Here is a 25,157-nt window from a genome sequence, read left to right on the forward strand (position 1 = left end):
AAAACTGACTTTCTAAAACATCAAAAGAGTATCTATATTTTTACGGCAAAATATTGCAGAGATCAAATCCCTCACCTATTTACAGCTTTGAACTTGGTACTGCATCTGGTGCTTTGGCCTTCCTAATTAGACCTTCTTGCACCAATGAGACAACAAGCTGCATATCCACATGGACAAATTCAACTTCTAATACAGACTAGCGTGGAAAGAAAATCATATGTAACATCATCAGGTTCTTATGTATGGGTAGAATGTCATTTACCTCTCCCTTCCTGTTAAATATGCGGCCCAAACAGAAACCACGAGCATTATTGGCAGAAGGGCTATCAATCTATATAACAGTGGGTTTATGTCATCTTGAATAATCATGATTAAGATACAAGAAGGATAGAAAACTGCTATGCTACAGACAATAACTTTTTCTTCCTGGTACTTACCACATATAATAACCACTCATCAGCTCTGAAGGGTCTATGAAACCACATCCTGATAGACAAAAGAAGTGTTCATAAACAATAGTTCTAATCAAGCACATGATAATACCAAACACCATTAATGTCCATAGGGAAAACATTAAAATCATGGACTTCAATGCTTCTAGACATAATATGATGTTCAGGAAATGGTGCACTGGAACTCATCTATTAAAAAATGGCAGGCCTATAAGCATAAAAATAGCACCTGCCAGGTTGGCACCTATATGAGTGGGCTCACTATGATATACATAACGAAAACTGACATTTCTACCCTGCCTCAAAGTGTAGACCACCTTGGTTGAACTTGCCTTTCTTCTTGGATATCCCAAATAGCTTAGGGTGGGATAACAAAAATTCACATGTTTTAGGTTCTCTAGTAATATGGGTACGAGTGACTGTTCCACCATGTTGTCTTAGGAGATAATCTATTTCTCTTGACACAACTTTGGTCACTGACAATGTCATACTGCACTAAGCATAACAATATTCTCTCATTTTAAGTGTCAATTGTAGAATATCAAGGATTTACTAATTTCCCCAAGTATCTTAATGCAAGAAGAAAAGCCAAACCAACCTTGCAGAGGCTAAAACTAAGCACAACAAACAAAAAATAAAGTGACAGGCTATCCAACTCAAAGCTACTTTTGTATTTGGTCTTAAGTTCAAATGAATAAAGCTGGACAACTACCAAAATTTCTGTGATTCACAAGTCAGAAGATGTTTTAGCTCAAAAAAATAAAAGTTCTCATTATTTTGTAAAACCATGCAATCTCAGTAAGAAAACTAGTTTCTGGATTCTTGCTTGTGAATATTGCTGTCCAGACACAATATACTGCTTCAGGGAAATGCATGCACCTGTTACTTCCAATATCATATGTAATTAAAAATAAAAAGAAAAGGATCTGAGAGACTTACGAGTGATCCAAACTAAGAGATGACATCTTCAAACCCCTTTTACGATGAGGATTCAGACTAACATTAAGAAATATAAGATCTGAAGCATATGCCACCACACATCTGCACCACAGCCCAATTGAAGCAAACTCCATGCATTAGTTGTACATGACAAAATGATAGAGTAGATTTGTGCAAAGCATCACATTACTTGCATGTTTTGTCAATATTGATGGGTTATTACTTATATTTTTTGTCAATATAAATATAAATTCTTATTTATATTTACATTTTGAGCAGTACCCCAATTAAACTCAGCTTACTTGCCTGGTTAAGCCAAATTTATCATTCACTATTAGGGATGTCAGTGGGTCAGACCCAACAAATCCGAACTGAATTAACCCAATTATATAGGGTCTGGTTCTGTATTATGTTTCTCAATTATAATTGGGTCGGGATTGGTGATAAGTCGTGAACTGACTACATATAATTATATATATAATTAAGTATGAAAGTGTATGGATAAGCTTTTGCTTTTGGACTTTCAGCTTCTGAAAGTCCAAAGAGCAAAAAAAAAAAAAAAGATTTTCTTACTTGGTAGAAGTTACTTTGGGAAGCCAAAGTACTCAAAGTAAAAGACTGTTTAGGGCCGATTCCCAGAAGTCCAAAAATATTACTTTGGCTTTCTCACAATTTAGCTTTCTATTCAATCGATTCACCGCACTTCCAAACCCTAGCCGCAAGGTGAGCTCCACACTCCACCTTCCTCTTTTTTTCTTATGCATCCATTGCTGACTATGTCTGTGAGTTGTTTTTTTTTCTACAGGTCCAGCATAGATTTGGCAAACCCTAGGTATGCCATCTTAACCCAAACACGTTATACCCCCTTCTTTTTTTATTGCATTTCCTGATCTACAGTAATTTGGTCCTCTGGATGACATCATGACACATGGCTTCCAAGTGACACCTCGGCGCTGAGTAGGCTGATCACCTCGGCAGGTCGGCTGGAAGCTCTTCACAGGGCCGACCTAAAAGTACCTCAGCCCAGTCGACCTGAGGGGACCTCCGACTAAGGAGCGACCTACCTCGGGGATAGGCCGAGGTAAGGAAAGTACTATCAATGACCTACGAGGCACACTCGCTGACTTGTCACATAGATCCGTTGCCAGACCGAGTTCTCCGGAATATTAATGAGTCGACCGTTAGGCCGGCCTACCCGCATCATGTGCATCAGAACCAATCGGACGGACCTTAACCCTTTGCGCAAATTACGTAGTCGACGTCATTACTCCCCCGACTTAACGGGAACGGCTCTGCGAGAACCAGAGACCCGTTACAGGAAGGTCCCTGAGTACTCACACCCATATAAAGGCCTCATTTCTACCTGAAGAGGTACGCGTGATTAAGCTCTCGCATACTCTAACCACTTAAAGCATTCTAAAAAACCCTCACTGACTTATGCATCAGAGTTCCCATCCTGGGTAAAACAATCCAGGCACTGTAACTCTCTCCTTTTGCAGAACTATACAGTTCGACTATCTCAGCTTGGCCATTGATTACAAGCATCTGATTAGGCGTCCGAGTTGTTTGCCACGGGGAGAAAGCATGGACCAACCCGTGACGAGATCCTACGCGTGGGCCCATAACACGCGCTACATCAATTGGCGCCGTCTGTGGGAAACGCTACAAGAAGCTAAGTTCTCACCCTTCGAATACCCTATACTAATATTCATGGAACCACCAAGCAACCAACCCTCCAACAACAACAATAACCAAGTCACAGGGAGTTACAAATAGCTCGGAATGATCCTAGAAGTACCCTCGGTGACCATCGGACATATCGAAATACCCTTGACTCCATCAATAGTCCCACCCACTGTGAACCCGACCACCGCACCATCTCATGTGAACGCGCCTCCTCTTGTGGTCGAGCCTGCCGTGGCTCCCATTGGGGTTGACGTGTGCCAGTTCTATGACCTGGTGCAATGCGTCTGGGGAATGAGCAACCAGATGAGAGCCTGGGAGGACAAGTTCGCCACCCTAATGAGGGGCAGAAACAACCACAATAACATCAGAACCAGCGAGTACAACATCCCTGGATACAACAACAACAGAATGCCGGGCTGAACCATAACCCGGCTCCTGCTCGGGTTCTTAGTCAAATCCCCAACCAGGTCTCTAACTAGTCCAATGGTCCCCCCATCGGGGTTCAGGATCAGGCCAACGGTCCTAAACCCCACCTGTGTATAATAAGACCTATACCGCCCTAAATGCAAAAAGGGGCGATATTTTAATGCAAATAAAAACAGCTGAATATGTAAACTGGCCACCCAGGATGAAGGGCGACCCAGCAAACAGAAACCCAAATAAATATTGCCATTTCCACCGTGACATTGGTCACGATACTAAGAACTGTAGGAACCTTAAAGACGAGACCAAAGAACTGATCTTCTGCGGGTACCTATGGAAATTCATCAAGAGAGATGAAGCAGGCCTACTTGCCGAGCAATGCAGGGCGGCAGCCCAAACCAACAAGGAGCAAGAAAGAGACCAAGCTCCCCGAGACTAGCAACAACTAGAGTGGCCCGTCCAGGGGGTCATCAACATAATCACCGGCAGGCCACTTGTAGCAGGGTGTACTACCTTGGAGGGAAGAAACTCAGTTCGAGACCTTGAGCATGACACCGATAACCTGCCAAAACGCCCTCGCCGAGAAGAGGAAATCTATTTTACCAAAGATGACACGCATGACATACAGTATCCGCACGATGATGCTCTAGTAGTAAAATTGACGATAAATAACTTTGAAGTTAAAAGAATTTTGGTCGACTTGGGAAGCTCGACCGACATCATATTCCAAGAAGCATTCGAGCGAATGGAGCTCGACAGAAAAGCTTTATAGCCAGCAGACATACCCTTGGTTGGCTTCAACGAGTAGTGGTTCGACCCCTTGGCCGAGTGAGGGTACTGGTTGTAGTAGGCTCAGCCCCCAACCTGGTCTGGTTTGATCACGACTTCCTAGTGGTTGCCACACCCTCCCCCTATAATGCCATACTGGGCCGACCTATCCTGCACGCTCTTCAAGCGGTAGTGTTAACCTACCACCTAGCAGTAAAGTTTATGACTGTTGGAGGCATCGGAGTCATGCAAGGCGACCAACTCGAATCTCGCAAATGTTACGTAGCAACACTGAAGGCCAAAGGCAAAATAGCCGTTGACGTTGACTTGGAGCCACCCCCGAAGAACATCGACGAGGGAGCTCGTCCAATGGAAGACACTATCATAGTGTCGGTCTTAGAAGTCGAGCCAGAGAAGACAATACAAATAGGAGCTCACCTAACTGAACTAGTGCGCTCCAATTTGGTAAGCTTTCAACTCAATAACTTAGATGTTTTTGCTTGGTCGGCAGTAGAAATGCCCGACATAGACCCCAAATCTCATAAATTAATGTTGACTCCATAGTCAAACCAATCCGACAGAGGAAAAGGAACTTCGCCTCAAAAAGATGGAAGATAGTAGACGAGGAAGTAGGCAAGCTACTTACAGCAGACTTCGTTAGAGAGATCCAATATTTGAATTAGATTGCAAACCTAGTACTTGTGAAGAAATCCAATGGCAAGTAGTGCATGTGCGTCGACTACACAAACCTTAACAGATCCTGCCCAAAGGATAGCTTCCCACTTCCAAGAATCAACCGCCTGGTAGATGTGACCTCAGGGTTCGAACTATTGAGTTTCATGGATGCGTACTCTGGATACAACCAGATCTCGATGGACCCAGCCGACGATGAAAAAACAGCGTTTATAACTGAAATGGGCTTGTACTGTTACAAAGGCATGCCCTTAGGCCTAAAAAACACTGGGGCGACCTTCCAACGCCTTGTAAACAATGTTTTCTCAAATTTAATTGGCAATAAAGTGGAATGTTATGTAGATGATATGGTTGTAAAAACTAAGTTTTCTAACTCTCTAATTGTTGACCTAGGCTGCGTTTCCAATGTATTAAAAAAGTACAACATGAAACTCAATCCGAACAAATGCGTCTTCGATGATACGTCAGGCAAGTTCCTCGGGTACATAGTTAGTCGACGTGGCATCGAAGCCAACCCAGAAAAAATCCAGGCAATCCTAGACATGAGACCTCCCAAGTCAATAAAAGAAGTACAAAAACTAACCAACCAAATAGCCACCCTGAACCGATTTATGTCTAAGTCGGCTGGTCGGTGTTTACCATTTTTTAAAGCCATAAAAAAGAACCAAGACTTTGAGTGGACCGAAGAGTGTCAGCTCGCCTTTGACAAGCTAAAAAGGTACCTAAGTTTGCCACCTTTGTTGACCAAACCCGAGCTAGGGGACGAGATTAAGCTCTACCTCTCTGCGAGTGACGAGGTAGTCAACTCGGTCCTTATTAGGGAAGTAGAAAAGGTACAACGACCAGTGTATTATGTAAGCAAGGTGCCTACATGCCACTGAGACTAAGTACACGGACATTGAAAAACTGGCCTTCGCTTTAGTGTTAGCAGCCCGAAAGTTAAGACCTTACTTTTAGGCCCACACTATTGTGGTCTTAACCGACCGATCTTTGAGGCAAATCCTCCAAAAACCCGAGGACTCAAGGAGACTTACGAAATGGGCAATTGAATTCAACGAATACAACATCTGGTTTGAGCTGCAACCAGCAATCAAGGCGCATGTCTTGACAGATTTCGTTGTCAAGTGTACCTTCAGCTTGCCGACCCCTGAAGTTGCCAAGCTAGTTACCACTTCAGAGGCGTCAATCAGTGCGGCACCAGTCCCAGCTCAGGAAGCCTCGGCCTGGGATGAGGAGCCCTGGATCCTCCATGTGAGCGGCTCGTGGGCTAATTCTCTATGGACTAAGCGAGGTGAAGTTGGAATACGCCCTCCGGTTCGCATTTCGAGCTTCGAACAACGAAGCTGAATATGGGGCACTGATAACCGGGCTATCACGAGCGAAGGAAGGTGGGGCTAAGCATCTCGTAGTGTGCAGTGACTCGTGGTTAAGAGTCAACCAAGTGAATGGACAATATGAGGCTCGGGAGTCTGCTATGTCGGCCTACCTAGCCAAGGTAATGGAGCTCTTGCCAAACTTCCACTCTGGGCATATCCAGCAGATTCCGAGATCAAAGAACACCAAAGCCGATGCACTCTCAAAGTTGGCTAGTACAATCGACACTACGAGGACAGTTTATATAGAAGATCTGCCACGCCCAACAATAGAAAGGGTGGCAAGAGTTGCCCCTGTGATGACAGCAGAGCCGAGCTGGATGGATCCACTCGTTGACTATCTGTAACACGGCATGGAGGGTAGAGCGACAAGCAGCTCTCTACGTGATCGTAGGCGAGCAGCTGTACAGGAGATCATTTACGCTCCCTTACCTACGCTACTTGCACCAAGCTGAAGCAAACCAAGTATTGCGGGAGATTCACAAAGGTCTCTACGTTAGACACTTGGGGGGCATGGCGCTCACCCAAAAAGCACTACAACAAGGATATTATTGGCCTACTCTAACAGTGGACGCCATCGAATTAGTGCAAAAATGCGACAAATGCCAGCGATGCCAATATCCTACATCAACCTGCTGCCGACTTGAAGTATCTCACCAGCCCTTGGCCTTTTGCACAGTAGGGAATCGACATACTAGACTCCTTCCCGCCAACAACCGGGCAGAGAAAATTCCTAGTCGTACTAGTTGATTATTTCACAAAGTGGGGAGAGGCTGAGCCACTGGCAACCATTACAACTCGGAACGTGTAGAATTTTTTCTGGAGAAGCATAGTATGTAGATTCGGACTACCAAGGGTACTGATCTCAGACAACGACAAACAACTTGAAGACATCAAGTTTTAGAACTAGTGCGTGGAGATGGGCATATAGCAAAACTTCACTTCGGTCACTCATCCTCAAGCTAACGGTCAGGCCGAGGTAACAAACAGGGTGATCTAAGGGATGTCAAATCACTTTCAGCACTAAGGCACCCAGTCGACCTCCCAACAGCTCGGCCAAAAGAAGCCTAAAGGATGCCAAATTGCTTTCATCACTAAGGCAGCCAGGCCGACCTCTCAACAGCTCAACCAAAAGAAGCCTAAGGGATGCCAAATCGTTTTCAGCACTAAGGCACCCAGGCCGGCCTCCTAGAAGCTCGGCCCAAAAGAAGCCTAAGGGATGCCAAACCGCTTTCAGCACCAAGGCACCCAGGCCGACCTCCCAGCAGCTTGGGGACTCCAAACCGTTTTCACACTAAGACACCCATGCCAACTCCTCAGTAGCTCGACCAAATTGCGTGATATAGAGTCTCAACATTTTCATCGAAAAAGAAATCATGTATGAAAGCAAAGAAATTTTCATTATGTTTTTAACTAGATACAAAAAAAGCAAAAAAAGAAAAGAGAACCCTCAAGTTACAAATTCTGTAGAAAATGAGCACGTGGGCCCGAGAAGCATCATCTTACAGGAGCATGCAGTCTCCCGGAAACATCAGGAAAAAGAAAAAAAATATACCAAACGTCGAGGCCAACCTACTATTCATCACTTCCCTACAGCTCTTCATCGACATCATCATCCCCCTCGCCCTCTTTTGCGCTGGCTACCCCCTCTTCTTCATTAGGAGTCAAAGGCTCCTAATCAACCTGCACGGCCAACTCATCCGGCACGTCATTAATAGAGAATGTGCTGAAGTTGAAATCAGGGTGCAAAGTCTTCAAGTAGCGACGACAAAACTTAAATCCCCTCTTCATTGCGAGGACTGCATTATCAACCTTCTCCTAGGCGTACTCGGGAGAACGACAAAAACGCTTGACAGCCGCGATCTCAACTCAGCGAATATCCTCAATGTATTTTGTCTGCCTCTCCTCCACTTGGCGTTCCTAGGCAACACTGGTCTCCCTGGCCTCATTCAGCTCGCGCTACATCTCGTTGCTCAGCTTGATGAATCGCTGATGGTCTTCTTAAGCGCCGAGCTGGATCCCCTACATCTGAGATTGTAGAGTGTCAATGTTCCCCTGCAGCTCGCGCCTCTCTCTCCGGCCTGAGGTAACCTAGAGGATGCACCAAGTCATCCTGGCACCGACCTTAGTAGGATCCAAGCTACTATAATATTGCACGTCCTCGAGGAAGAGCATACCTCTCCCCATCCGAAGAGATACATGGGGATCATTAAGGTGGTTGAGCATTGAGATGACGTTCGAGACGAAACAGGGTATGTTGGAAGGTTAAGGACCGGTAGGATGCTCCTCTTGGCCAACCTAAAAGGGAGAAGCGGCAGGATCCAATGGGAACTGATATTCATTGGATCGCCGCCTCCCTCAAGGTTTTAAAGACATCCAGAACAAATGCTGCTGACCTCACCTCAGCACTGGCTGAGGTACCCTCCATCGACGAGCGCTCAGCCCTCCTCTTCTTCTTGGACGCTTTCTTCTTCAATGTAGCCAAAATAGACTCCATACTCACCATATCTGAAAGAAACAAGGGAGATGGTTAGCCGAGCTAAAATTAAATTCCATAAGTACAAAAGGCAAGTTGGCTGACCTACCTACGCGGCTGAGGCCGGCCCAAATAAGCATATACTCGGCCAGAAAGTTTTCTACTTGAAACTTTCGATGAGCGAGGCGTTGTACCTCAAGCTGCAACTCTTCATTGAACTCAACACTTAATTTTCGACAATCCCTCCTACATACAGTTGAAGGGGAAAACCATAAGATGGATGGCCGAACCATGCTAGATGGTGGGGCGAAACTTCAAAGATTTTCTTTTACCCTTCTGGGAATCGTATTCCCAGTTTTAGGAAAACTGCATTTTACAAGGATTGTTCTTGCACCGAACCGGACCAGATCTAAAACCAAAAGGAAGGGATAAGTATACCTGATACGGAATCCACAAGTGTAGCTCCCAAAGTGGTAGTTCACACCCAACGAAGGTACCAAAACCAACTTCCACTGAAGATGGTGTAGGTTAGGTTGAAGCCGATTCAACAACACAATACTTTAGCAAGAACTATAATATAACAGCTTGGGTCGAGCAAGGGAGGTGAACACGAATTGAATCTGATTTTTCTTGCAAAACTCAGAAACCAAGACTTATCAAGATCAGTCACAAGATGGAGAATGAACTAGGGTTTTGGGCAACAAGAGTAGAAGGAGAGAACTGAGAGTAGATGTGTTGAACTAGAGCAGTTCGCCCTCTTCCTTTTATAAGCCTTAAGGATCAGCATTCCTAATCCAATTAGGAGGAGTCTAATCCAAATCTTTATTTGGATTTGGACTCTTTAAGTGGATAAGACTTATCCTCTTATCCTAATTGCTGATCCAAACCTATATCCATACCCATATTCGCCCATGTGACCACTTGATTAATCTAATTAATCTTGGGCTTTAGGCCCATTAAGTAAGTGGCTCATGACACTAATTAGTTGTTGGCCCATTTGGCTCTCTTTATATGGCATGGGACCCCAACAATGACCTCACATAAGCCCATATGGGTTTGGCACAGCTTCTATGAAAAAGCCTAGCCGAATTCACTGTCAAGTACAGTGAACCCTGAGTCCATCAATATGGGCTCTTAATGGACCCAACATTTACACTAAATGATCATTGAGTCCAGCCATCCTATGAAGGCCCAAGGATAATGGACTTAAGTGAGATATAGCCCATTAGGTAAAACAGCTCTAAATGGTCTCTTACACTTAACCTCTCAGCCCTTAATGATCAACCACTGCCCGACAGGGAAGGACCCCTCCCTTGGCTGCAAGGTACAGTGTTACACTCTCTGCTCGGATGGGTCCCGGGAATTAAAACCTTTTTGCAAACCTTTTTCTTAAAAACATAATATATATATTTTCCATTAGAGTGCAGTCTCGATCATTCACTTTGCCTGACAAAAAGGCTGATCCTGTCACTATGATCACCCACTCGAGTGAATTCTCAGACTGCCCCAACATACATAGGTTTTGACCCCCAAAGAATCTCACTGATTGGCACATCAAAGACAACCCAATCCGACACCATAATCAAGTCTAGGGGTTATGTGTAACTTTCCAGTTTTGCCCACCAGTCTCCAAGGTCCAGGGCATAATTGGAAATTGGTTCAGATTCAATGTTTCAAATAAACACACACTGCACGTGCTTTGGGTCTAACCTTGGAAGCTGAGACAGGCTACCCCAACCTTCTTGGCAGCACATCAATGTCAACCTTGGCATGATAAACTTCCCCAAATATAACATGAGTGTCAACCTTCTTGGCAGCACATCGTGTTTAAACTAACACGAGTCTCATAAGTGTCTAGTTTAAGGGTAATTACACAGAAACACACCAAATATAACATGAATCAATTATGTACTTTTATTCATTTACAATAAATGGATATGTACATCAATTTGATTGGAGCTAAGGGCATACACTGTCTAACAACAGTGTCCATGTTCTAGCTGGTACTATGAGAAAGGAAGAACTTGTTCTTCTAGTATTTTACCATTGAGGGAAAGCCGTCCAACAGCTTGTAGTCACGGCGGAAGGGAAGATAAAAACCGTAGGGAACATGGGGAACTTTCTTCATGACAAACAACCCAGAAAAAAATGTCTAAATATAAGGGGAAGTTGTGGTGATGGCATAGGGAAATCAAACCTACCAAAAGTTCGGACCGCATTAGGATGAAGTTGACCTTAAGAGACTCCATAGTATGAAAGTACATTAGGAATAAAAAAATTTAAGGGAAAACGGAGGCCGACGATCAACGCCTCCTCAAAGACACATACCTCGTCTTGGTCGTGACTCCAGGGAAAATGATTAGGGTCGGTTGAATACAATCGAACTCACTAGGAATCTGATAAATGGTGTACAGCTCGACTATTCGCTCTCCCGATAGCTCGGAATGACTGAATGGAGACTGTTGAGCAGGAGAAGAAAGGAAAGAAGAAGAAGAAGAAGGAAGAGGCTACTGAGTTAAGGCCTCAAAAGAACTGCTTCAGTCGAGTGAAGCATTTGTATTTATACTATACTGGCCGTACAACACAAGAGGTCTACAAAATTACAAAAATACCCCCACGGGCACTAAACCTGCAAAAAATACATATAATACACTTGTCAACACTCCCCCTCAAGTTGGGGCATAGATATCAATCATGCCCAACTTGTCACAGAGACCTTGGTGTCTGGAATGGTTTAGCCCTTTTGTAAAGATGTCTGCTAGTTGGTCTTCCGAGATGATGTACGGAGTGCATACTTCGCCTGTGATGATTTTCTCTCTGATAAAGTCCTTGTCAACTTCAATGTGCTTTGTTCTATCATGTAGTACCGGGTTGGTAGCGATACTTATAGCTGCCTTGTTGTCACTGAGTAGAGTCATGGGTTTGTCAACTGGAAAATACAACTCTCCCAATAGATTCTTTATCCACATACCTTTGGCTACCCCGTGTGCCATTGCACGGTACTCAGCTTCAGCACTAGATCTAGCTACCACGGTTTGCTTCTTACTCCTCCAAGTAACAAGGTTCCCTCCTACAAAGGTGCAGTAGCCACTAATAGACCTTCTGTCACTTTGAGATCCAGCCCAATCCGCATCTGTGTAAATTTCAACTCTCAAATGTCCATGTTTCTGGAATAATAAGCCAGCACCCGGGAACTTCTTAAGATACCGCAGTATTCTCTCCGCTGCTTCAAGATGAGTGGACCTAGGTGCATGCAAGAAGTGGCTGAGGACACCAACAGCATATGCTATGTCTGGACGAGTCATAGAGAGGTGCAACAATCTCCCTACAAGCCTCTGAAATTGCTTCACATCCTTAAGAGGTTCACCTTGGCTATCACTTAACTTATGGTTGGGGTCAATGGGAGAGTCAGTTGGTTTAACCCCAATCTTTCTAGCGTCCTTAAGCAAATCTAGAACATATTTCCTTTGGGAGATGAAGATACCCTTTTTTGATCGAGCAACCTCAATTCCAAGGAAGTATTTGGCGGGTCCTAGATCTTTCACTTCGAACTGAGTGGCAAGGAAGCCCTTCAAACTTTGAATTTCATCCTTCCAGTCACCAGTAACAATTATGTCATCCACATATACTATTAGGGCAGCCATTTTACCTTCTACTCTTTTTACAAACAATGTGTGATCTGACTGACATTGCTTGTATCCCCTCTGCTGAACTACAGTATGAAATCTGCTGAACCAAGCTCTTGGTGATTGCTTCAGCCCGTATAAAGACTTCTTTAACTTGCACACTTTTTGTTCACTTCCTTGAGCCAAAAAACTGGGGAGTTGAACCATATAAACTTCCTCTTCAAGGTCACCATTCAAGAAGGCATTCTTGATGTCGAGCTGATGTAGATCCCAATTCAGATTGGCAGCAAGAGAGAAAAGTACTCTAATAGAGTTCATTTTGGCAACAGGGGCAAAGGTTTCTGCATAATCAACTCCATATACTTGAGTAAAACCCTTTGCCACTAAACGAGCTTTATACCTCTCCACGGTTCCATTAGCCCCATGCTTAACAGTGAACACCCATTTATATCCAACTGGATCCTTTCCCTTAGGGAGATCAATAAGTTCCCACGTGCCATTCTTATGAAGGGCATCAATTTCTTCCTTCATGGCCTTTGTCCATTCTGGTATTGAGAGAGCTTCTGCCACATTCTTGGGAATAGGGATACTGTCAATGGAGGTAAGAAAAACACGAAATGAGGGTGAGATGTTCTCATAGGAAACAAAGTTGGAAATGGGGTGTTTAGTGGTGCACGACCTAACACCTTTCCTGTGGGCAATGAGAAGGTCAAGATCATTAGCAACAGAGAGGTTGGGAGTCAAATTACCTGAGTGAGTATGATCTTCCCCCAAGGAATTTGATGGCACTTGAGGTACGGCTTCTGGATTCTCCACAACTCTTAAACCTGGTTGGCCTTTACGACAACGAGAAAAAACACGACAAGGTGGAGGATTAGAATGAGAAGAGGGAGAAGGAGGAGTAGGAAGAGGAGGAAGTTGAACCAGTTTCTCCTCATGCCTACACTCCCCTTGAGGAGAAACAAGAAAGAAGGGCTCATCTTCAAAGAAGGTAACATCCATGAAGACATAGAATTTCCGAGAAACAGGATCAAAGCAACGATACCCTTTCTAAGAGAATGAGTAGCCAAGAAATATGCACGGGATAGCATGAGAGTCCAATTTCCCCCGGGTGGGAGATAGGTTTTGAACAAAGCACCGACAACCAAAAACACGAGGAGGAATAGAAAGAAGAGGGGCCTTAGGAAAGAGAAGCTGATGTGGGACTTTGTACTCTAACCAACAAGAGGGCATTCAGCTAATGAGGTATGTAGAACATAGGACGACCTCAAGCCAAAAACGTTTGGGAACATTCATGTGTAGTAGTAAACCCTGTGCCACTTCAAGAAGGTGTCGGTTCTTCCGTTCATCCACACCATTTTGTTGTGGCGTGCGGGCACAAGAGCTCCGGTGAAGTGAGCCATGTGAAGCAAAGAACTCCGTGAGGTCACTGTGAAAAAACTCTTTTGCATTGTTTGATTGAAATATTTGAATTTCGATATGAAATTGGGTGAAGACCATCCGCTGAAAATCTTGGATAATTTTTGGTACTTCCTCACGGGTTCGTATTGGATATACCCAAGTGTATCTGGAATAATCGTCAATGAAGGTAATGAAGTACTTGTAGCCACTCTCAGAAGGTGAAGTAACAGGGCCCCACACATCAGAATGCACAATGTGAAAAGAAAACTCAGATTTACTATTTCTTTGAGGAAATTGAGTTCTACAATGCTTGCTTAACCGACACGTTTGACAAGAAAAATTAGAAACAGACACTGACTTACACAGTTCTAAGAAAACAACTTTCAAGAACTCAAAAGACAAATGACCCAGACGACAATGCCACAAATACATTTTACTCTTTCTGAACTGACTCATAGACTCTGTGACATGAAGGCCAGCCGTATTCTCCAGCATATAGAGTCCATCAACCATACGTCCCCTACCGATCGTCCTCCCCGAGGCCAGATCCTAAATCACACAATAGGAAGGGAAAAAAGTCACAAAACAGTTTAAGGAATTTGTAACACTACTGATTGAGAACAAATTCATAGGGAATTTTGGAACATGAAGAACATTAGAAAGAGTAAGACCGAGGGGAAGAGAGAGAGTTCCTTGACCAGCTATGGAAGTGTATGATCCATCAGCTAGTCTCACTTTATCTCTTCCGGAAAGAGGGTGATAAGTTTGAAAGTAAGAGGACATACCAGCCATGTGTTTTGACGCTCCAGAATCAATGATCCATGGAGAGTCAAGGTCGTGAGAAGCAACATGGAAAGCTGTGGCAGGATTACCTGATGTGGATGCAAAAGAAGTGGTGGGAGGAGCATCCATCTGGCGAATTGCTCTACCATAAAGCTACAAATGGTCACGGAAGGAGTTTACAATATCCTCCCTTGGGTCAGATCCAGAGTAGCTATGTTGGTCATGTGGTCTTTGAGTCACAGTAGAAGTGGAGGATTGATTCTCCCGAGTAACCATGTTGGCCATGTGGTGTTTCTTGGTACCTTGTTGCCCGGGTCTTCTAATTACATCTGAGCCTTGCTTCTTAGGTAAATCCTGAGCCCACTTTGGTTTCCCATGGAGATCCCAACAAGTATCTTTGGTGTGCCGGGGCTTCTGACAATTAGTGCACCACAATTTTTCCTTATCTTCTGCTTTCTTCTGGAGATCCCCTCTCTTGGAAGAAGGTCCACCACTAGTAGAGGTACCCCCCTTTGCCGCCAACACAATTGCATCCCCTCCGGTGTTGTTCATCAAGTTTCTCCTGCTCTCTTCAGACTGGACAAGAGCATAGACCTCCTGAATTGAAGGAAGATCCTTAGAACTTAGAATTTGTACTCTGATGGATTCATAGATAGGATTGAAACCATGTAAAAAAGCAAACACTCTTTGCTGTGAGACAAGTTTCTTATACAATTTTGCATCTTCATCACACTTCCAATCAATATTCTGGTAATGGTCCAACTCCTTCCAAACAGTGGTCAAATCAGAGTAATAAACTGATAAACTCCTCTCCCCCTGTTTACAAGTAGATGAAGCTGCTTGCAGTTGATAAATCTTGGCATAGTGTCGAAGTTCAGAATATGTAGATTTTGCCTGTTCCCAGATCTCATTTGCAGTTTCAGCCCACATGAAGTTCTTCCTTATTTTCGGTTGCATGGAGATCAAAAGCCATGACATAACCATACTGTTCTCCTGATCCCATCTATCATGTTCTACATTTTCAGAAGGTGGTTCTTTGATTCTTCCATTTATGTAGCCTATTTTTCCCCTTGCAGTTATGTATAGCTTGATCCCCCTTGACCACTCTAGGTAGTTTAACCCATCAAGAGGAACAACAGCCATAGGGAAGGATAGGTCACTGCTCCCACTCATTCCACTCAGCATTGTAGAGATTCCGGATGTAGCTGAATCTTCACTATTCATGCTTCTAGGTTCAGAATACTGCCTTACAGAGCTGCTACAGTCCACAACTAGGCACTTGCTGATTTTCGGTTTCACAGAGAACCAAGCACAAACACTGCAGCTGCAGTACTAGGTTATATGACCTACACTGTGTAGGAGTCCACAGAACAATATACGAACTGCACTTGCAGTGTAACCAGGTCTGAATGACCTACAGTTTTACAACTTTAATGCAGCTTCTCAGCTGAAAAAAAAACTCGGTAGGAATAGCAATACGAGTGGTGGTTCACCACACCTAATCGGCTGATATCCACTTTCCAGGGCAGCCGAACAGTCACTTAGGGTTTAGGGTTCATCAACAATCCCTTGGAGAGCTGAATAGAGCAACACACAATCGGAGGAAGGGGGACAATCCCTACTCAGATTTTGGGACATTAACAGTCCATCGAAAGAGTGCAAGAGGAGAACCACAAACAGAAAAAAATTCAGTTCAGTACCTAGGTCACCCGAACTGTGAATAGGCAGTTCAGTCATGGACTCAAACTTCTCTTCAGGTCAGAACCCTCCTTCGTACATCTGGGATGGTTTTCTACAGGCTTCTTAGCCGAGCAACTCCAGTTACCAGCACCTTGGGCTGAAGGATGAAGGATGAAGAAGAAAAAACTTGTAGCAGAACCCTTTTCTGCGCTAAGAAGTTGAACAGTCAGCTTTCTTGTAGCAAAACCCTACTCGGTAGTGGAGACTAACAGCAGCACTAGAGAATGCTTCCTCTTCCTTGTCTTCGAGCATCAGGACTATAGCTTCTACGCAGCAGTGGAGAGAGACCTCAGCTGGTTGTTTTCCAGGGCTGGATGATCCTGCTCTGATACCATGTTGAGTAGGAGAAGAAGAAAGGTAAGAAGGAAGAAGAAGGAAGAAGGAAGAAGAAGAAGAAGAAGAAGAAAGAAGGGGCTACTGAGTTAAGGCCTCAAAAGAACTGCTTCAGTTGAGTGAAGCATTTGTATTTATACTATACTGGCCGTACAACACAAGAGGTCTACAAAATTACAAAAATACCCATGCGGGCACTAAACCTGCGTACAGTACATATAATACACCTGTCAACAGAGACTCCTCCTCTTGGGCCTCCACCTCGGCCTTTGGCTGAAACGTTGAGGTCTCGGCCTGAGAACCCTCTTGGTCTCGTGATGAACTCCTCCCTCTGACCCATGGAAAACTTAATGACCTACCCTTGGAAGGACCAGTAGACATAGCTACTCACCAGTTGACGGGGACAGGAAAACCAACACCGGCAAAGAACAAGACTGCGGCAGGCGGACCAGTAGACATAGCCATTCACATTCTCTAAGGACTAGAACTGAGCTGGTCCTACATCAGTTGGTATCAGAGCTAATGGTTTATTCACTATGTTCTCACAAAGTGACCGATTCTATAGGCCTAGGGTATCTTCTAAACAATCTTACAGGTCTAGAATCAATGATGATTGGATTTCTGAACCATATGAAGGGTCTTTGGTTGACTTATTTGAGAAGATGGTGGAAGAAAACAGATCTAACAATGTTGTCTACGGGAGAAAGGTTTTCAAACATGTTAGAAGAGAAAGGGAAATACCAGATTTCAAAGGAGATGATGATCCGCAAACATTCTTTGATTGGGTTGCTGAACTAGAAGAATATTTTGATTGGCATGATATGCTTGACAAACAAAGGATTAAATTTATGCGCATGAAGTTGACGGGTCATGCTAAAGTATGGTGGAGAACTCTTGAGCAACGACTAGAAAATAAAGGCGATAATCTAATTAGTACATGGGCAGAGATGAAGAAGTATTTGCAAGAAAAGTACATCCCACTAGACTTCCATGATGATCTATATATGGAGTTGACTAATTCCGAGCAAAAGAAGAAGCAGTAGGTTACAACAAAGAACTTGAAGTCAATGGGAAGAAGGTACAAAGTTGAAAAGAAAGTAGATGATTCATTGCATGTTGATGCCTATCCTATAGCTGAAGTTGAGGGTGAAGCTAAAGAAGAAGAATTTCAAGCTATAGAAATTGTAGATATTAAAAATCAAGAGGGTGCAGGCCAAGAAAAAAACAAATAATTGTTATTTGATTGGCATGATATGCTTGACAAACAAAGGTTTAAATTTATGCGCATGAAGTTGACGGGTCATGCTAAAGTATGGTGGAGAACTCTTGAGCAACGACTAGAAAATAAAGGCGATAATCTAATTAGTACATGGGCAGAGATGAAGAAGTATTTGCAAGAAAAGTACATCCCACTAGACTTCCATGATGATCTATATATGGAGTTGACTAATTCCGAGCAAAAGAAGAAGCAGTAGGTTACAACAAAGAACTTGAAGTCAATGGGAAGAAGGTACAAAGTTGAAAAGAAAGTAGATGATTCATTGCATGTTGATGCCTATCCTATAGCTGAAGTTGAGGGTGAAGCTAAAGAAGAAGAATTTCAAGCTATAGAAATTGTAGATATTAAAAATCAAGAGGGTGCAGGCCAAGAAAAAAACAATAATTGTTGGAGTTTCCAACACCCATGATCAGCCTGAAGTTAATGGTCAAGAAGAAATAGAAGTGAAGCAAGTTAAAGAAATTCAGGTGCAAGATACAAATGTGTTGATTGTAGTAGATCCTAGTACGGAAATAAGTGACTTTACATTACAAGTTCAACTAGAACTAATTCAAGAATTACAACCTGACATAGCAGAAGTCCCACCAACATCAACAATGGAAGGAGTCCTAGAGTTTGTTGAAGAATCAACGATAGCAAAACACATAGAGATGGTGATTCCTAAGCTAGAAGTTGAAGGAAAAGTTCCAAATGTTGCAGTTGAGAATTTGGATAAGGGGAAGATTCATCACAAAGGCTGGTTGATGAATTAAGTGTTCAAGAAACTAATGTTATTGATGATTTACAAAGATGGTTATGGAAGGCAGTGTTTCAGAATTACATTTCTTTCAAGATCCTTTTCTAGTTCTATGTGTGGCCTCTACTCTACAGTCCAAGCATGTAGCTGTGGGAAGTCCTACTCCTTTTGTAATTTGGGCATATCAACTTTTAATCCTCAAGTTCTTCAAAACTCGAGGACAAGTTTTTTTGAACCGGGGGAGAATGATGCAGGATCTGAAGAGTCAAAATTAGAATTTTATGTATTTTGTATGTTTGGACAGTAGGGGTATTTTTGTCATTTTACAATTTTCTGTGGGGTCCATTGAGAGGGTTTAATTTGTGTAGTTATAGTTTGACTCCTAGGATTATCATGAGTTTAGAGTCTATAAATATGTATGGATGTTTTACACAAAGGCAATGAAGTTTATTGAGTTTTCTTCAGCTTATGCTAGCTATGGTGAGTGACTCCTTTGCCCTAGAGTGATTCTAGGCACCCTGTGAGTGATTCCAGGTATTTTTCTCTCCCTATTTTCTCCCTTATTCCTTCCAGAAACCATTACAGCCATCAACAGCCATGATTTCAAATGTCGCTAATGTTGACATGAAAGTGGATGGTAATATAAAAATTACATTATGTCGGTCGACATTTCCTATATTTCGGAAATGTCGACCAAATCGGTCCAAATAACCAAAAAAATACAGTTTTTCCTATTATGTCGACAAAATGTCAACTAATGTACATTAAAAATATAATATTAGTATATTATATTAATATAGATTATTCCATTAATAATTTCTATTTAATATTTCAAATAAAATATTTATAAAAAGAATTAACAAAATATAAAAACAAAAGAATAAATTAATTACTTTATAATATAAAACATAAAATATTTTTCAAGTAATAAAATATTAACTAGTTAGTATTTTTTAAAATATTTATTAAAATCAGAAAATGTTTATTAAAATTTATAATAAACCATATTCTACATTTAATATAAAAATCAAAATAAATTTAATAAATTTTATTTTAAATCATAATTTATTATAAATTTAGTATTAAAAATCATAATAAATTCATTAAGTTTTATAAGAAATCAGAATTTATCGTAAACTTAATACTACAAAAAGGAGAATCAGTTTATTAAATTTATAATAAAACATAATATATTATAACTTTAATATTTAAAAATCAGAATAAATGTATTTCTATTTACTAGTGTGAAATAAATATATTAGAATTTATAATAAATTAGAATTAAAAATATGAAAGAAAATATCAGATAACCTTGTAAAAACATCAAAATGCATAATAAATCAGTAAATCGTCATTTACTAATTTGTTGTTGATCTTAGTTTCTTAGCTTTATATAATGGTTGGGAATAAGATAATAGTCTAGAAATATGTATTAATGCTTCTTTTATCATTTTACAAAATATCTTTGCATATTTCCACATATTTCATAATATTTCCACAATGTCTCTAATTTTTACAATATTTCGCCTCGACATTTCTGACATATGTCCTATCTTTTGGTAAGCGACATTTCCGTCGACATCGACACTTTAAACCTTGTCAACAGCCATAAAATTCTGATCCAAGAAGACCATTGACATTCTCTAAGGACTAGAACTGAGCTGGTCCTACATCACATCCCTACCCACTACAACCTTTATATGAGACTAAGTTTTGGTAATCTAATCTTTAAAGTAAAGCTGGTTCCAAATATCAGATTTAGGCATTTAGCAAAGCAGCCCCGAAACAAAGTTCCAATATCTCTTTTCTATTTTGATTGGTAACATTAACTTTCATTAATTAAGAATTTCAGATATGTAAGAAGGATAAGAGGACCTTCTGGACATAATGATTCCTTCACAAAGCCATCAGAAAATATGACCCAATCAAAATGCAATCAATGTCTAACCAACACTTATTGTAGATGGTGAGTTTCTCTGAGACTTGCTTTCTGGCACAATTTTTCTTTTCTTCCTAGGATACTTGATACAATGTTTTACATTATTCAGTCTTAAACTAAGATGATATGAAGAGAAGGTAACAAGGGGATGTTACATGATTATCCAAGATCAGAAAATAAAAACCATATTCTGTGAACGTACTCTAAGTTTGAAATACAAATTAAATAAAAAAGACAGCTCCCAAATATTTGGAATAGAATAGATGTGGATACAACAGCCCACATGTTGATATTGGCATGCAAAAACTGATTCATGGCATGCAAATTTATGCAGCCATAAAATCCAAGATAATTGAAAAATGCATTTCCTTACCTATGCAAAGCTGGGTCATGTGAAAGTTTCCCTCTTGCTCTAAACCAGAAATTCAAGCTGCAAGACAGTTAAATTTTCACTGAAGAAAATGGTGTATATAAAAGGAAAACTTGGATTTCTTCTGAAGATTCATCACTGATACACTTGGAAACAGTATATGAGAGTAATAAAAAATACCAGAACTAACCTTGGTCGGGATTTAGTCTGATTGGTAGAAGTATTTGGTTCACAGAACCTAATCTCTATGGGCCAAGGGATAAATTTTCTGATGGCCACTTTATTGCGGTAGCTCCTGTTATTTTTTATCCAGTTGTTAGGACCTGTTTAAATAACACAGGGAATATGGCAAATCTTTGATCGTTTTGTCTACAGAAGCAAGGGAAATTCATATCAAAACATCAAACAAGGACCACACATCATTGATATTGATTACAAAATTAATCTTGCAAGCCATCATAATAATACAAGACTAGGGCCATGTTTGGGAGTGCTTAAAAATAAGTGCTTATTCAAAATAAATGCTTATTTGGGCCATTAAGCACTTATTGGTATTTGGGAAATAAGCCTGAAATAAGTGCTTATTTTAAAAATAAGGGCTTACTTTTTAAGCCCAAATTTCCAGCTCTTTTTAAGCGCTTATACAATTTATACAATAAGCACTTATTCAACTTTTTTCTTCCAAAATTATCCCTAGTTGATTTTTTTTTGTGAGGGTTATTTATTTGTTCTTTTACAGTTGTTGTTGGTATGCTGTCAGCCAGTTCCTTTCTTTTTTTTTTCTTATTTGCTTGTTATTAGGGAGTGCCGCTAGGGGCATACTTGTAATCTCCTATCTTTTTATATTAAGTTAATATAAATAACAAGCTGAGCGCCGCCAGCTAAAGACTTTTGACTCTCAATTGGATCTCTCTCTCTCTCTCTCCTTTCTCTTCTCTTCTCTTCTCTTCTCTCTCGTCTCTCTCTCTCCAAGAAAGAAAACATGGTGTCAGAGCATACTTCTGGGCTATAAAGATCCTTTTCTCTCATCTGAATCAAGTCCTTTCTCAGTTCCTTTTTTTTTCCTCTTGATCTCTTGGACGTGGAAGACAAAGAAACCTAATCGGACTGGTCAGGCCACTGGTGGCTGCTTTTTTTTGGGTTCTTCCTTGGTCGTAGCACCAAGGAAACCCTTGTAGAAGAGGGGCGATGCTGTAAAGACTTCTCTTCTCTTTGATCGATGCTGTGAAGATTGTTTTCTGGGTTTGCACCTTTGTACAGGTGCTGGACAGGGTATGTGTTCCCTTTTTTTTCTCTGTGGTCAATACTGAGAAGGCCTTGTTTTTGGGTTTACACCTTCGTACAGGCACTGGACAGGGGTATGTGTTTTTTTTAATCACAGGCATGTGCTGTAGTCGAACTGTTAGTAGACTGTTTTAATGACTGGTTGCTGGACTGCTCTAATGGCTGAACTATTGCTGGACTGATTTCAGCAGTATCTTTCTCATTTCAGAAGTAAAATTCTTGGGGGCTTAGCATTTTGATTGTGGCTGTAAAGATAGTAGTTGTGTGGGATCTGGTCTGGTACACTTGTGATTCTGTTTCCTGTAGTGTAGACCCACTCCCTCAATGGAAAACTATGATTCAGCTTCATCTGGGGTTACATCTACCCGTAGCACAGCTGGTGTGGGAGGTGAAAACATGATGTTTCCTATGCCAATTACCCCTTTAAATGGCCTAAACTACCTGGAGTGGGCTAAAAGTGTACAACTTTATGTAACAGCAAGAGGAAAAGCTGGTTACATAAATGGAAGAGTGAAAGAACCCAAGAGTGAGACAGCTGAACATGCTAGGTGGGACCTAAGGCTAAAACTTTCATTAAGCTATTTGGAGGTCAAGAGGGGATTTCCATGTAATTATTGAGTGGATCATGAATAACACAGACCTTGGTTTTTGAAACATCACACAACGGAAGCTATATCTTTGTCTACTAGACTGGACATATCGTTGCATTTCTGGTAGAATACATGGCTACTATTAACCAGGTAGCCATGGGTTTGATTCCCGTAGGTGGCAATTTTTATGTTTACCTTTCAAAAAGTGAATTTAAAATTGAGAAGAATAAAAAACATCTTAACAATCAAAATTAATTATGGAATGGAAGCCCTTTCATTCTAATAGAATAAAGTTAAATTTTGACGGCAGCTCACTAGGAAATCTAGGCCTGCCAGGAATTGGAGGTGTGCTTAGGGATGATATAGGGAAAGTGGTGACTTTGTTTTCTAGGCTGATTGGAGTAGGGGATTCTGCAACAAAAACATCAGCCTTACACCAAGGAATAAAACTAGCAAAGCAGCATGGTTTCAAGAATCTGAAGATTGAGAGAGTTTCAAAATTCGTAATATCTTGGATGAATGATAGTAGTCCAGGTGTGTGGATGTTCAGGCATCTAATAAGAGAAATCAAGAGCATAGCAAAGGAATTAGAGGCAAATTTCGGTTGGGTAAATGATGTGGATAGAAAAACAAATTATATGCAGCACTCCAAGTGTACAACAGTTAGCACAAAAAAATACCAAGCTGAAAACAACAAAACAAGTTGGAAATTTAGGGATTTCAGACCTGAACCTGAAGTAGAACTATTCTTGGAACAGTTCCACTACAGTAACAATGGCATCAAGCTAGACTCTCAGACGAACACACAGCGATAAAGGGATTGGAAGGTGCCAAAATGGGTTGCCTCCTCAAAACTCAAACTCCCAATACTTGAGAAACCTAGTTGGCACTGAGCTACAACTCAAACAAAAGAGAAAGAACCAAAGACCCCTACAAAAACAACCTTCTCTAAGGGATTGGAAGGTGCCAAAATGGGTTGCCTCCTCAAAACTCAAACTCCCAATACTTGAGAAACCTAGTTGGCACTGAGCTACAACTCAAACAAGAGAGAAAGAACCAAAGACCCCTACAAAAACAACCTTCTCTTTTATAAGAAACCAATTAAAATATTTACACAATCCCCTAGAATGTTTCCCTTTCATAAACAATTCTTTAAGAACAAAACTATCTTCAAACAAACCTCAAAAGATGACTTTTATTACAAAACGACCCAAGAGACCAAAACCAAACAGATGTGCACCCAACTGCCCCTGATGTAGAGCTGTAAAGTTGACCATGCTGCCCACAGGCTGGCATGGCCCGACACAATATGGGTCGTGTGGGCTTGTGTTTTAAAGCCTAGGGCCAGCATGCCAAGGAAAATGGGCCATGTTGGCACGAGCCTGCGACTTGAACTTGGATTCAGTCCTCACAAAATGGTGCTCACACCATCCTCGCATCCACTTGCAACTGTGTATTGGGAATATCTCCGTACTTTTAGTTTTTATTCATAGGGAGATATTATCAATCCACAATTGCAAGTGGTTGCAAGTACGGTGTGAGCACCATTTTGTGAGGACTGGATCTAATCTCCCACATTGGGGGTCCCCAATGGCTATTTTTTGCTTTTTGGGGGGTTTTATAAATAAATGCACCTAACAGCTATAAACAACAAGTTAGGGAGGTATTTGTGTGTTTTTATTTTAGGGGGGAGGAAAATTGACAAAAATGATCCCTAACTATAAAATGGCTAGTTTAAGGGTATTTTTCAATTGAATTAATTCCAACCCCTATAAAAACCCTTACCCTCCATCAATTTCATCAACCAATTCTCATACTCTCATATACTCTGTTATACACACTCTCATACTCTCTTAATCTATTGCTCCCTAGTCTCTAATTCTCAACTTTATTCAAGTTTCAACAAGAAGTTGGTTTGCTCAAGTACCCCAAGTTAGCAATTTGGGAGGCTTAGAAGCTTTATCAATTGAAATCAAGTTAGGATTCCAGACCGGTAGACCAACTAAGTTGCAATTAATTTTCATTTTTTAGGGTTTTAATACTATAATTTTTTTTAAATGATTGGTTCCTCTCAAAATCAATTTCCCAACATGTTCAGCTTCAAGGATGTACAACCACAATACGACAACACCAATAACCCATAGATTTATGACACAACTATTCTTTATGGGTAGATTACACCAAAAATATTAAAATTTTATTTTATTTTTGTTATTTTATATTTTTCTGATTTTTTTAAATTACATAGATCAATTTAAAGTATAAA

The 25,157-nt window shown here is 41.3% G+C and overlaps 1 protein-coding gene across 10 annotated transcripts in view; it reads right to left on the reverse strand.

Moving 5' to 3' along the window:
• Positions 1-25,157, reverse strand: part of LOC104586388 (acyl-CoA hydrolase 2) — a 133,580-nt gene that overhangs the window by 38,313 nt on the left and 70,110 nt on the right. For 8 of the 10 annotated variants that reach the window (XR_016077272.1, XR_016077273.1, XR_016077271.1 and 5 more), the window contains exons 12-17: positions 21,208-21,312; positions 21,021-21,077; positions 1,392-1,493; positions 438-486; positions 263-331; positions 76-157 (exon numbers count right to left, since the gene is read on the reverse strand). Coding sequence is in view for 7 of the 10 variants with exons in the window: in XM_010243608.3 (XP_010241910.1) it covers positions 80-157; positions 263-331; positions 438-486; positions 1,392-1,493; positions 21,021-21,077; positions 21,208-21,312 (460 nt within the window). In the remaining 3 variants the exon portion in view is untranslated. The remainder of the gene's footprint in view (positions 1-75; positions 158-262; positions 332-437; positions 487-1,391; positions 1,494-21,020; positions 21,078-21,207; positions 21,313-25,157) is intronic. The other 2 variants (XM_088889472.1, XM_088889473.1) reach the window with 2 other exon arrangements.

Source organism: Nelumbo nucifera, chromosome 6 (assembly GCF_055504915.1).
Source record: "Nelumbo nucifera cultivar China Antique chromosome 6, China Antique-T2T, whole genome shotgun sequence".
NCBI lineage: Eukaryota > Viridiplantae > Streptophyta > Magnoliopsida > Proteales > Nelumbonaceae > Nelumbo > Nelumbo nucifera.